The 14,821-nt window shown below is 40.4% G+C and overlaps 1 protein-coding gene across 5 annotated transcripts in view; it reads right to left on the bottom strand.

The window, feature by feature from the left end:
* Xrn1 (5'-3' exoribonuclease 1) overlaps positions 1-14,821 on the bottom strand; it is a 62,554-nt gene that overhangs the window by 33,708 nt on the left and 14,025 nt on the right. For all 5 annotated transcript variants that reach the window (XM_042665705.1, XM_042665706.1, XM_042665707.1 and 2 more), the window contains exons 9-18: positions 14,377-14,444; positions 13,920-14,057; positions 13,165-13,231; positions 12,855-12,960; positions 10,356-10,445; positions 9,063-9,219; positions 8,164-8,283; positions 6,424-6,593; positions 2,780-2,900; positions 2,589-2,687 (exon numbers count right to left, since the gene is read on the bottom strand). In XM_042665705.1, the coding sequence (XP_042521639.1) occupies positions 2,589-2,687; positions 2,780-2,900; positions 6,424-6,593; positions 8,164-8,283; positions 9,063-9,219; positions 10,356-10,445; positions 12,855-12,960; positions 13,165-13,231; positions 13,920-14,057; positions 14,377-14,444 (1,136 nt within the window). The remainder of the gene's footprint in view (positions 1-2,588; positions 2,688-2,779; positions 2,901-6,423; positions 6,594-8,163; positions 8,284-9,062; positions 9,220-10,355; positions 10,446-12,854; positions 12,961-13,164; positions 13,232-13,919; positions 14,058-14,376; positions 14,445-14,821) is intronic.

Below are 14,821 nucleotides of genomic sequence, written 5' to 3'. Positions count from 1 at the left end.
GCGCTCTACTACTTGAGCTACAGCACCACTTCTGACTTTTTTCTTTTTCTTATGTGGTGCTGAGGAATCGAACCCAGGGCCTCAGGCATGCAAGGCAAGCACTCTACCACTGAGCCACCTTCCCAGCCCCGAGAAAGGATGTATTTCACTCTGTGGCAAGTATAAAAAAAAACATTTATCTAATGAGGGGACACAGGTCCAAGTTTGTGCTTGCTTTGTAGCCATGGAATGTGGAAAATAAAATCACTCAGTTCCTCAAAGACTGTTTCTTTTACAAGTAAATGTCTCCCTTGTAATGTTCAGGATAAAAAAATTACATACATGAAAGCTTTGCAAACTGTCAACTGCTGGTTAAGAAAAGAGTATCTTCAATAAAAAATTCAAATTTTAAAAAGAAGCTATTGCTTAATTCAATTTGTACATATAGTTAGGGAACAACCTGGAGGTAGAAAATCAAGTATACATTTTCATTCACCTTTTTCTTTTACTTCATTATTATTATTATTATTATTATTTTGGGTCCGGTTGTGGGGCCTGAACTCTGGGCCTGGGCATTGTCCCTCAGCTCTTCAGCTCAAGGCTAGCACTCTACCACTTGAGCCACAGCGCCACTTCCGGCTTTTTTCTTTTTGCTTATGTGGTGCTGGGGAATCGAACCCAGGGCCTCAGGCATGCAAGGCAAGCGCTCTACCACTGAGCCACCTTCCCAGCCACTTTTACTTCATTATTAACAAACATTTCTTCGGTAGAGATAACTATTCTTAGGTTTTTCCGAAGTAATTTTTAAATACTGGTATTTATACATTTCTATTTTTATATTGATATTTAGATTTTTTTCTCAGTTATTCTCAGGATGGTACATACTAGTATCTTATTGTTTTTTGTGTTTTTTTTGGGTCGGTTCGTGGGGCCTGAACTCTGGGCCGGGGTACTGTCCCTCAGCTCTTCAGCTCAAGGCTAGCACTCTACCACTTGAGCCACAATGCCACTTCTGGCTTTTTTTTTTTTTTTTTTGCTTATGTGGTGCTGAGGAATCAAACCCAGGGCCTCATGCATGCAAGGCAAGTGCTCTACCACCGAGCCACCTTCCCAGCCCTACTATCTTATTCTTTTTTTTTTTGTCTGAGACTGGGACTTGAACTTGGTACCTGACACTTTCACACACTGGCTGGTGCTTTACCATCTGAGCCATGCCTTTAATTCCTAAAACTAGTGCTAGGTACATAGAAGTTCAATGATTATATAAACAAATGACTCAGAGCACAAGGTTTGTACCTCTGTGGAACACAATGCTAGCAGGGAGGTCCTAATTAAATACCCAGCCCCAGCCCCAGCTTAAGAGTCCATCACTATTTATCATCATTCCTCCTAAACCAGCAACTCTCCTATTTTAACTTTTCTGGCCCAGTAAACTCCAACTGTTTTTTTTTTCCAGTCGTGGGGCCTGAACTCTGGGCCTGGGCTCTTCAACTCAAGGCTAGTGCTCTACCACTTGAACCACAGCACCACTTCTGGCTTTTTCTGCATATGTGGTGCTGAGGAATTGAACCCAGGGCCTCATGCATGCAAGGCAAGCACTCTGCCACTAAGCCACATTCCCAGCTGTGCAATTGTTTTTAAGTTGGCTTAGATAGCACAGAACAACATTTCCTAGTTTCTTCTTTTTAATCTCTACTTTGGAATCAGTAATAAAACGTCAATTTTATTCCATCTTTCTTTTAAATCTGTGGCCACTCACATAGTTTGTACCCTTATCACCTAAGGGCGCAAGCTCTGAGCCTGCATTTCTCTTTTGTGTAGTTTTCTCTGTAATTCTTCCACCAAACTAATCTTCTTGAAAAATACTGATTTCAATAACAGTCATAGCCTGGTACTCAAAGTCCTCCATAATCAGAGCTCAATTTGTTTTTTTCAGTATTATTTTCCAATACAAGTCCCCTGCTTCAATCAGGGCTACCTTCTCCAATACATCACAGTTATTCTAAAATATGAAAAAAAATATTTCAGACACATAAAAGTTTAACCAGAATAGACCACATCCTGCATCTTTTTTTTTTTTTGTCGATCATGGGGCTTAAGCTCTGGGCCTGGGCGCTGTCCCTCAGCATTTCAGCTCAAGGCTGGCATTCTACCACTGAAGCTACAGCAACACTGCTGATTATTTGGCAGTTTATTGGAGGTAAGAATCTCACAGACTTTCCCTGCCTGGGCTAGCTTTGAACTGCGATCCTCAGATGTCAGTGTTCTGGGTAGCTAGGATTACAGGTGTGAGCCAGTGGTGCCTGGCTCCTGTATCTTTTTGACTCAAGTTTTCAATACCACCATAAGCCCAGCTCTTGGCTTCAAGTCTCTATTTAACCTTTGCCCTGAAAGGTTCATCTCTTTTTCAAAAAGTTATGCTTATTGTGCTTCAGTTACAAAGGTTCTTAAATTGTTATCTAATTTGTGTAAATTTTTCTCCGCTCTGAATCCTTAGGCTGTGAATTCAAGTTAAAGCAGTTATACATTCATACATTCGTTAAACACATTTGTAGACACAAACTATTTTACACACACTAAACACAATAAATGAAGAACAAAATACTCACAGGTTCATCTGATTCTGCATTCACTAAGATTTCCAACATCATGTTTTCTCCACGACTGCTTTGCTGGAATACCTGAACACCACTTTTCTTCAAGAAAAACTTCAGAAAGAATTGAAAGAATTTAATTTTAATTATTTCTCCATAATCACAGTTAATAAAGTGAAAAAATTCTGATTTAAATAGCCACTGACTTTATGTTTGATGTGTTTCAGAGTAGGGAATCCACAGAAATATAACGCCTTCTGGTCAACATTGGTTAATTTGCTCTTGTTTATGTCTATATGCCAAGCATCTAAAGATATGATTTCATACCTGGAAAATAAATCAAAATGTTTAATTCAATATTTCAGACTATTTTTTGGTCTGGTGTGGGGCTTGAACTTAGGGCGTGGGTGCTTCCCTGAGCTTTATCACTCAAGACTAGCACTCTATCACTTTGAGCCACAGTGCCACTTCTGGAGGTGAGAGTCTCACGGACTTTCCTGCCAAGGCTGGCTTTGAACTGTGATACTGAGATCTTAGCTTCCCAAGTAGCTAGGATTACAGGTGTAATCCACCAGCACCTGGCCAAAATTTCAGACTTTTTAGCAATTAGTCTTTCAATTTTCCCTAAAAATTATCCCTGTTTTTGTTCCTTTTTTTGGTGCTGTCCTGTGACTTGAACTCAGGACCTGAGCACTGTCCTTGAGTTTTTGTGTTCAAGATTGGCAAGGCCAGCACTTTACCACTTAAGCTACAGATTTAGATCAAAAATTCAAAGTGACCCTGGACTACATAGAGAGTTCTAGGCCAGCCAGAGAAGCATTTGTCTTTTTTTGGTCAGTTGTGACAGCCTGAGCGCTGTCCCTGAGCTCTTCAGCTCAAGGCTAGCTACTCTACCACCACTTAAGCCACTTCTGGCTTTTTTCTGCTTATGTGGTGCTGAGGATTCGAACCCAAGGCCTCATGCATGCAAGGCAAGCACTGTACCAGTGAGCCACCTTCCCAGCCCCGAAGCATTTGTCTTAAACAAGCAAAATCCCTAAACAGCCAGGTACCAGTGGCTCACGTCTGTAATCCTAGCTACTCAGGAGGCTGCCATTTGAGAATCCCAGTTTGAAGCCAGCTTTGGCAGGAAAGTCCGTGAGGCTTTTATCTACAATAACCTATTCAGAAAAAGCCAGAGATAGTGCTGTGGTTCAAGTGGTAGAATGCTAGCCTTGAGCACAAAGAGGCTCAGGGACAAGCCCCAGGATTGGAGAGGGAGGGGAAGAGAAAGAAAAGAATGAGCAATCCACCTTTGTTATCCCTCCAGAAACAATCATGCCTGTGCATTAATAGGACTTTTTCACTATTAATTTAAAATAAAGATAGATATAACTAAAAGAAAATAGACCTTATAGTGGCTCACACTTATTAACCGTAGCTACTTAAGAGGTAGGGATTGGGAGGGCTGTGCTTTGATGCCAGCCCAGTAGAAGAAAAGCAAGTGAAACTCAATCTCAACAAAAATAATGTTGGGCACAGTGGTGAGAGCCAGTTACACTAGCTGTACAGGAAACACAAATTGGGTCGTGAATTAGGCTTTAGGAAAAAATATGAGATCCTATCACAAAATTAACCAATGGAAAAAAGGGATGAATGAGTGGCGCTAAGTGGTAGCGTTCCTGCCTAAATTCAAACTGCAAAAAATAAAAAATAAAAAAAGGCCGGGACGGGGTGCCGGTGGCTCATGCCTGTAATCGTAGCTACTCAGGAGGCTGAGATCTGAGTATCACGGTTCAAAGTCAGCCCAGGCAGGAAAGACTGTGAGACTCCTATCTCCAATAAACCACTAGAAAACCAGAAGTAGCACTGTAGCTCAAGTGGTAGAGCGCTCGCCTTGAGCTGAAGAGCTGAGGGACAGCGCCCAGGCCCAGAGTTCAAGCCCCATGACAAAAAAAAAAAAGGCTGGGCACTGTTGTCTCACGCCTGTAATTCTAGCTACTCAGGAGGCTGAGATCTGAGAGTCACGGTTCAAAGCTAGCCATGGCAGGAAAGTCCATGAGACTCTTATCTCCAATAAACCACCAGAAAACCGGAAGTGGCACTGTGGCTCATGTGGTAGAGCGCTCGCCTTGAGCTGAAGAGTGCAAGGACAGTGTCCAAGTCCAGAGTTCAAGCTTCTCGACCGACAAAAAATAAATAAATAAAAATAAATTAAAAGAGCCGGGCGCTGGCGGCTCACGCCTGTCATCCTAGCTACTCAGGAGGCTGAGATCGCGGTTCAAAGCCAGCCCGGGCAGGAGAGACCGTGAGACTCCTATCTCCAATAAACCACCAGAAAACCGGAAGTGGCGCTGCAGCTCAAGTGGTAGAGCGCTCGCTTTGAGCTGAAGAGCTGAGGGACAGCGCCCAGGCCCAGAGTTCAAGCCCCACGACCGACAAAAAAAAAAAAAAAAAAAATTAAAAGAGGAAATAAAGAAGAAAAACTACAGAACAGAAATCTGTTCATGTTCTAAACCCCAAGATGATAAATAACATTTACAGTCTATTTTGCCTTTCTCTTTGCTTTATTTATTTTTTTTGCCAGTCATGGGGCCTGAACTCGGGGCCTGAGCGCTGTCCCCCAGCTCTTCAGCTGTAGACCAGCGCTCTACCACTTGAGCCTCAGCCCCACTTCCAGCTTTTTCTGCTTATGTGGTGCTGGGGAATCGAACCCAGGGCCTCATGCATGCAAGGCAAGCACTCTACCACTGAGCCACCTTCCCAGCCCTCTCTTTGCTTTAATAAAAGGAAATATCAAGACTGAAAGATGTTAATGCAACTATCACCTGGACAGAGTGCTTGCAGAGAAGACGAGAGAAGAGAAAACACAAGGAACACAGCCTACTGGGGAGAAAGAAAAGCTAGATGTGAAGGGAAACTCAGAGGGGCTCTTTTATTTTTTTGTCTTTCCAGGTGGGTAGCTGTAGTATAAGCGTCGGATTTACAGCATTTCAACTTAATGCTGAGGGCTGGGAAGGTGGCTCAGTGGTAGAGCGCTTGCCTTGCATACATGAGGCCTTGGGTTTGATTCCTCAGCACCACATAAGCAGAAGAAGTCAGAAGGGGCGCTGTGGCTCAAGTGGAAGAGCGCTAGCCTTAAGCTGAAGAGCTGAGGGACAGTGCCCAGGCCCAGATTTCAGGCCCCACAACTGACAAAACAAATTAATGCTCAGAATACAGACATTAGCAATGAACATAAATATTACAAACAAACCCTGTTTAGCATGACAGAAAAGTATAGATATATACATTACTGAGAAGAAGGAAAAAGAACACTATAACTCAGGAAAGAGGATTACAAGAACCAATACAGGCCCAATAGTAAGATGCTATGATCTTAGCAAACTATACATTATCAACTTTATTTATTTTTATTTGTGCCACTACTTGGGCTTGGACTCCAGACCTGGGCTCTATCTCTTAGTTTTTCTGCTCGAGGCTGGCACTCAATCACTTGAGCCACAGCTTCCAGTTTCTTGGTGGTAAACAGGAGGTAAATCTCATGGACTTTTCTGCCTGGGTTGCCTTCAAATCATGATCCTCAGATCTTGGCCTCCTCAGTAACTAGGATTACAGAAGTGAGCTACTGGTGCCCAGCTTCAATTTTTTTTTTCTTTTTTTTTTTGAGGCCAGTCTGAGCTATATTGCCCAGACTGGTCTTGAACAAATGGGTTCAGGTGATCTTACCCCCTCAGGCTCTTGTACAGCTAGGTAAAAGCTCAAGTCACCTCATCTAGCTCATTATGTCCATTGATTCCACCATAAACTATGTGAATCCTCCTAAGAGATATGAAAAACTTGAGGAGGTTCTTTTGTTGTTGAAAATTACCTCGTACAACATCGTTCTATGTCAGGGAACTTTTCTGGCCATGGAGAGAAATAGGTGAATTCTGTGTCTTTATCATACCAACACATTAGACATTCACTATGTTGGTTTCTTTTTCTCTCTTCCTTCTTGAGGGAGTGGTTACATGCTTCCATAGCTTCCAATAACCGCTTCTGAATATGAATGAAGAATTAAAAGTACAAAAATTCTGTAATCTCAACATATAGAATAACTACATTCCTTTCACATACACATTCTCTACTTCTGTAGAGATTCTTAAGAAATCTTAACTACTAAACCTCTTTCATTTGATCCCATGAAAAAGTGGTATGTTCTTTTCTGTTTCTAAAGTTCTTGGAGTACTGCTGCCTGTGCACATTCGTCTGAAGCAATTATTCCAGCAGCAGCCACGACTGTGCAGATACACAGCAGAGATAAAACTTTAAAAGGAAGCCAAACCCTGGCGGCTCACGCCTGTCATCCTAGCTAGTCAGGAGGCTAAGATCTGAGAGGATCATGGCTCAAAGCCATGAGCAGGAAAAGTACGTGACACTCATCTCCAATTAATGACAAAAAGCCAGATGTGGAGCTGTGGTTCAGTGATAGAGCCCTAGCCTTGAGCACTAAAGTTCAGGGACAGCACCCAGTCCCAGAGTTCAAGCTCTGGGACTGGCAAAAACAAAAACAAAAACAAATTTATAACAAATCCATCATAATTATAATTAGCATTAATCACTTATAAATTCTGCAGTAGTAGAGCAATGTCTATCTTTTCAAATCTACTTATACATTTAACATAATTACAATCAGAATCTCAATTATATATGTATACATAATTTATTAAAAAATATTTTTGCCAGTCATGGAGCCTGAACTCTAGGCCTGGGCACTATCCCTCAGCTCTTCAGCTCAAGGTTAGTGCTCTACCACTTGAACCACAGCATCACTTCTGGCTTTTTCTGCTTATGTGGTGCTGAGGAATCGAACCCAGGGCCTCATGCATGCTAGGCAAGCACTCTACCACTGAGCTATCTTCCCAGCCCTTTATAAGATATATTAAGTGTTAAATACATTAAATACATATATACATTTAAAGAGAACAAAATAATGTCAGTGTTCATATGGAATAATGTGTGGAGTAAAATGGAAATTTGGGACTATCAAATTTGATAGTCTATACTACTATAGTCTATCCTATTGTTTTTTTTTTCCCCCTGTAGAGACACCAGGGCTTGATTCTTGCACTGAGACTCTCCCTTTTTTTTTTTTTCTGCTCAAGGCTGGCACTCTACCACTTGAGCCAGAGCTCTACTTCTGGCTTTTTGGTGGTTAGAGAAAAGAGCCTCAGGAGGCTGAGATTTGGAAGTTTGCAATTTGATGCCAATATAGGTAAAAAGTTTATAAAAACTCCTCTTTAACCATTCCACGTATGTGGGATGCTGAGATCAGAAGGAACATGGTTTCAGGTTAGCCAGGGCAAAGTAGTTCATAAGATTCCATTTCAAATGAAGAAGATGGGTACTGTAGCACATGCCTATCATCTCAGCTATATCAGGAAGCAATAAAATGGAGGATTGAGGTCTAGATGCAGGTCCAGGCCAAAAAGAGACTCTTACCTCAAAATAACCAATGCAGAAAGGGCTAGAAGTGGTGTTCAGTGGTAGTGCACTAGCAAGCATAGGCCTCAAGTTCAAATTCCAGAACCAAGCTAGCAAGCAAGCAAGCAAATAAGCAAGCACTGACCTCATCAATAAAAGGTATTAAAACCACAGCTTCCCATTCCTGTTGTTTTCCATTTAGATCAGTTTTAAAATCAGGTGGGTAATATTCTATAATTGGTGAGTCTTCGCTGGTCATCAAGTGCTGTGAAAACAAACAGAATTGAAATATAAGAATATTAACATAGTATTTTTATTAATTTGTAATTATGTTTTTCTCATTTAAAATTCTAAGAAAACTAAATTTTTCTATGTTAGATATATTGTAATATACTTGTTACAGTTAGATTTCCAACTAAAAGAATATTTTTTCCCTTTGTTTTCTTGAGACAGGGTCCTTTCTATGTAGCTCAGGTTAACCTCAAACTCAAGATTTTCAATCTTTAAATGTGTAGACAGAGATGGCTTCTGACTTGACCTATTTAGCTGACTTTCTTCCACGTACAGACAGGTTAAAGATATGCTTACAACTAGGTGCTGGTGGCTTACACTTGTAATCCTAGCTACTCAGGAGGCTGAGATGAGGATCCTGGTTCAAAGTCAGCCCGGGCAGGAAGGTCTGTGAGACTTTTATCTCTAATAAACCACCAGAAAACAGGAAGTGGTGCTGTGGCTCATGCGGAAGAGTGCCAGCCTTGAGCTAAAGAGCTCAGAGAAAGAACCCAGGCCCAGAGTTCTAGCCCCATGACTGACCAGAAACAAAAGCATATGCTTAAAGGTGCTAAAAAATGAACATGAGAGGCTCTCAATGGTTTATGGAGTTTATTTGCCAACTAAAAAAAAAAACCAAAAAACCAAAAAAACAGGAAACTACTTTTCAAGGGACTTGTTAAAGAAGTCCCGAATCTGGGTACTACTGTTTGTAGGTTTGGACAGGAACTCTTCATATCAAAAGGAGCATGAAAATTCAATTGTAAAACCCACCTGGTAGCATGTAGGAAGTAGACTTTTGCTGGCTGCTGGAAGTACAGCAAGCAGCTGCTCAAATGGCTTGAATGGTTTTCCCAGTTCAAAGTGGATTTTGAGAGCACTGATGTTGCGGATATCGGATAGAAAAGGTGCGTAATGGTATGGATAAAACCTATAAAACAAAAGGAGCACTAAACAACTAGAGACCCCATTCTCGAACAATACATAAAATTAATTTTAAAGAAAAATCAATTATTTCCCATAATTGTACCTTTTGAATGTAAGGTATTAGAAGTGCAGGAAGATTTAGGTACTGTGATGGCAACTAGTACTCCTCAATTGTTTTTGGTGGGCTTGTAGTAGGTTAGATGGGATCTTGCTGGCTATGGCCACAGCCCAGACCAGCCTCCAAATCATGACCCTCCAGCCTCTGGCTCTGGCTCTGGCGCAAGAGGCTGGAGGCGTACACCAACATGTCTGGGTAGGCGTGCACCAACATGTCTGGCTTTGTAATGGTTCTTTAAATTCCCAAAATGTTGGGATTTAAGAGACTTAGCTGAAGTGGTAGGATACTTGCCTAATACTCGCAAAGCCCAGAGTTCAAAATTTCATTACCCCCCCCAAAACAAACAAACATCCCCAAATGTTGACTGTGGCTCTTCCAATCAATGGAGTGGATAGTGATGAGCAGTCAGGAGAGCTTCTACCTGTCCTCTGGACCAGAAGCTCTAAGAAGGGGCTGGGAGCAGCTGAGTCTTGTGGTATAAGCTCTAATTAGCTCACAAGGACAGCTTTGAAGAAAGAACCCCAGCACCAGGCACCCATTACCAGTCTGCTTTTACTTAAGACCCTTTACCATTGACTTACTGTGCATGTTATTATAGTTACATTAAATGTTAGATCATGCTAAATTTTCTTTAGTATACTATCATCTTTATAGGCATTAATATTTTTTTACAAACATTTGAATCCACAATTCATATACTTTAATAGGGCTCTAGGTATCTGAACAGAGGATACCAAAAAATTAAACCAAACAAACAAAAACCCTGATTTATATTATGTAACTATGGCATTCGTCTCAAGTTGTATTTAGAGTGCTAGCCATGAGCTAAAGCAGCTTAGGGACAGGGATAGCACCTAGGCCCTGAGTTCAGGCCCCAGGACCAGCACAGAAAAAAGAAAAAAAAAATTACAAGAAGCAATTACTTGGATTTCTGGTATCACTTGGATGAGAGGGAACAAAAGGAAGAGACACCTAAATGAGCTTCTAGCAGAGGATATCACTATAAACAGAGCTGCCCTTACCAGCTCCATGACTGAACTCCGTGGTAGTAGTAGTGCAAAATCCACTGGATTGCCTGAACATAACATGCAGCTTGGGCAGCCAGAAAGTCACTAAAAAGAAAGAAAGGAGCATTTGATTAGGCCAATGTCTTCAGAACATCTGCCGACACCACATTTTACCTTTATATACGTTTAGTTAACCAATGAAAAAGCCACTTAAAATTATGACACTTAAAAATCCTAACAAAACAATTACTAAATGGGCAAGGGAACTAAAGAGGGACTTCTCAAATGAAGAAATAAAAATGGCAAAGAAACACATGAGGAAATGTTCATCATCCCTGGTGGTGAAGGAAATGCAAATAAAGACAACCCTGAGATACCACCTTACCCCAGTCAGAATGTCCCACATCCACAAATCAGCCAACGACAAATGCTGGAGGGGATGTGGAGAAAGAGGAACCCTATTACACTGCTGGTGGGAATGTACACTTATACAACCACTTTGGAAAGCAGTCTGGAGGGTCCTTAGAAACCTAAAGATTGACCTCCCTTACGACCCAGTCATACCACTTCTAGGCATCTACCCTGAACAACAGGAACCAATATACAAGGACACGTGCACCTCCATGTTTATTGCAGCACTGTTCGCAATAGCTAGGATATGGAAACAACCTAGGTGCCCCACCACAGATGAATGGATCCAAAAATTGTGGTATCTATACACAATGGAATATTATGCAGCCATTAGAAATGACAAAATAATGGCATTTGCAGGGAAATGGATGGAGCTAGAAGGAATCATGTTGAGCGAGGTAAGCCAAGAACGAAGAGACAAACGGTACATGGTCTCCCTCATAAGTGGATGCTAAATCCAAAAGGTTAGGTGATACGACAAAACTAACAGGACTTAAGAAACAAAGACCTCCCGCTCATCTGGTTGAACCACTACTAAATATCCTCATGCTGCTGATCACAAATATGGTATATAACATGTGAACACTGTTATATATTACAGACTGTGGTAGACAATTTGCTCCAGGGAAGTTAGAATGAACTTGTGACTTTGAAATTATGTAATCATTTAATCACAATCAAAAAAAAAAAAAAAAAAAAGAACCTCGGGGAAGGGAGGGAGGGAGGGGATGGTAGGGGGAAAACAATGGAGGGGGTAACAATGTTCAAGAGGAAGTGTACTCATAACCTCACTCATGTAACTGTAACCCTCTGTATAGTAGCTTTACAATAAAAAAAAAAAAAAATCCTAACAAAAAAATTCCAAAATATTGAAAAATTATGTATCATCAAATGACAGGTTGGCATTCGAATTTTTCTAAGAGTCAAATCTAGGCTTAGGATGGTGGCTAGTGTCCTGCAATTCCAGCTACTTGGGAGGCAGAGCTTAGGAGAGCCACAGCACAAAGGAAGCCCTAGTACAAAGCTATGGAGACCTCAGCTCAAGTAACAAGCCAGTATGGTGTCACATGCAGATAACTCCACCTCTGTGAGAGGAACAGGTACAAGGACTATGCTTCAAAAGAACAGTCCCAGGCAAAAATGTAACACGCTACCTAAAATGACTAAAATCCAAAAGGGATGGGTTGGCTCAAGAGTAAGTGCTTGTCTTATAAGTGCAAGGCCTTGAGTTCAAACTCCAATACCAAACAAACTCTAGAAACCAGACCAAACCAACTTACAACCCACTATGTATATTTAACCAATGTATTATACTTTTTAAATTAAAGATATAGCTCAGGGCTGGGAAGGTGGCTCCGTGGTAGAGCGCTTGCCTTGCATGCCTGAGGCCCTGGGTTCGATTCCTCAGCACCACATAAACAAAAAGAAAAAAGCCAGAAGTGGCGCTGTGGCTCAAGTGGTAGCTCAAGCGCTAGCCTTGAGCTGAGGGACAGCACCCAGGCCCAGAGTTCAGGCCCCACGACCGGACCCCAAAAAAAAATAAAGTAAAGATATAGCTCAATGAAATTTTCTATAAAATGGACTGCTTGCTTGATTAAACAGTGAAGATGGGTCCAGTCAGGGTAGTTCAAACTCTTAATCCTAGCTACGTAGGAAGTGATCAAGAATCTTGGTTCAAGCCCAGTCAGGGCATGAAAGTTCTTGAAACTCCATCTTGACCAATGGCTGGTAGGATGACATGCGCCTTGTAACCCCAGCTGTGTGAGAGGCCGGGGTAGGAGGATTGCTTTAGCCCAAAAGTCAATAAGAGCCTGGGCAAAACAAGACCTCATCACAAAAAAAAAAAAAAAAAAGGCACCAGTGGCTCACCAGTGGTTGCCGGCACAGCTTAAGTGTTAAAGAGTGCCAGCTGTGAGCAAGTAAGCAGATCAAGTGAAGCTCCTGTAAAACTAACTGATGGTAATAAAAATATGGGGGAAAGAAATTATGAAACAAAAAACTTTTTCTCTTATTGCTTCCTCAAAATTATGTTTTCTTTTCTGAAGAACTGCAATAATCTAATTTTTTTTCCTATTTTAAAGTAAAAGGACGGCAAATACATACTCAGATACTACATCAACTCCCATCTTTGTCATGTAATATGTTCTTTTATATTGTCTAAATTCAGTTTCAAATAGATCATCATCTTCAGTTTCATCTTCTAAATTATCTGTGAAAAAAGCCAGAAACAGTGACTGACAATTATGAATCTTATTTTTCATCAAATGCTCTGAAATACGTGCCTATCAAAGTAGATGCTTATAAGCTATTAGAGAAATCTGTCCAATCAATGCTATTGAATTAGTATAATAAAGAGAAGGTAAAACAATTCTGTCAACATAATAACATATTAAAATACATAGTTTGCACTCACCCTTAGAAGCTACCACTTCACCTTCATTTTTGTCTAAAGCAGCCCAACACAGAGAATTTTCCTGGCCCTATAAGAATTATCATCACAAAATGAATAGTAATAGAGAAAAGAATCTTAGGGGTTTCCTGCTCAGGCTGGCTTTCAACTGCAATCCTCAGAACTCAACCTCCTGAGTAACTAGGATTACTCCTGTGAGCAACTGGTGCGGCTCTTGAGAGCTTCTTAAGAAATGTTCTGCAGAGCACTAATAACTTCTAATCAACCTATCATTAAGCAAATAATATTTACTAAATATTACTGTGTATAATTTTATATATAAATTATCTCTAGAGAAAAAGAATACTGGAGTAATGTCTCAAAATATTAAAAGATATAACTATCTGAATTTAAAAAACCCTTTAATGTATTGGTTTTCAAAATTACGTATTTGAAAATAACTGACTTCTTCAGGGGCTGTAATTCTAGCTACTCAGGAATCTGATATCTGAGGAATAGGGTTCAAAGCCAGCCAAGGCAGACTCTCATTTCCAATTAACCAGCTAGAGTCAGAAATGGAGGGATGGCGTAAGTGGTAGAGCACCAGTGTTGAGCAAGAGTAGGAGGTCCTGAGCTCAAGCCCAAGTATTGGCATGTGTGCATACACTAAGGAATAAAATGAAGCAATTTCAAAAACCATAAAAGATAATTGAAACAAGGAATATCATTGCACCTTAAGAGCTAAAAAATTGAAAGGACATCTAAAAAAAAATAGATACCTTTAATTTTTTCTTTTCCTTGTAGTTTTTGGCTTCTTCTGCTGCAATGCCTGCTGCTTCATTGAGGTACTTGTTACCAACTTTGCTTTCGAACCACTTCAGGTCCACAAAAACTTCACTGAAGTGTTCTCGATCAAACTGTAGAAAAATATTTAAAGTCATTTTAAAACGATTCGTGTATGTATAGAGGACTCTAAGCCAAGCTCTTAACACTGGTTATTTTATGAGGCACAGGAAACTGAACAATGTTACTTTTTTATAGACATGGTAATTTCATGTTTTACTCTGAAAATTTATGCTGAAAGCAAATAAAAAGGAAATCAATTTAGAGGAACTGATTGATACACAATGGGCAATTGGAATACAGTTAAAAAACACTTTTCTTCTGGTATTATATAATTGTTTACTAACCATTTGTAGCTGTTCTGGGACAGGAAAACAACTTACAGTTACTTACGTCTGATAGTTTCACTAAGTATTTCTCAAACCGAGGTAAGTTGAGATGCCCATTTTCATTAATGTAACCTAAAAGAAATGAAATCTACATTTGTACACAAACTGACGTTAGTTTTTTGTTAAGTAATTCCACAAGATTCTTTCCATAAATAGTGGAACATTAACATTCTACTAATGAAGACCCACTTGGGGCTGGGCTATAATTCTACAGCCCAGCTATAGAGCTTTATGTTTCTGTACTAAATGATAAACAAGGACTGAAGAAGAATATAGAAAACCCAACATTCACATCATAATCCCACCACATTTCCAACATTTGGTAACAATTACTAAGTAGGGCCTGGCATCCATCCAGATTACTCCATTTCATTTGTTAACTTAAGGAAAGGAGGAGTTGGGTGTGGGTGTGCAGCTCTTGATGGCAGAGGTAAGATGAGTAAGAACTC

The sequence above is a fragment of the Dipodomys spectabilis genome, unplaced genomic scaffold (genome assembly GCF_019054845.1).
Source record: "Dipodomys spectabilis isolate Male_0828 unplaced genomic scaffold, ASM1905484v1 ptg000342l, whole genome shotgun sequence".
Lineage (NCBI taxonomy): Eukaryota > Metazoa > Chordata > Mammalia > Rodentia > Heteromyidae > Dipodomys > Dipodomys spectabilis.
This window is presented reverse-complemented; position numbering and strand designations above follow the sequence as displayed.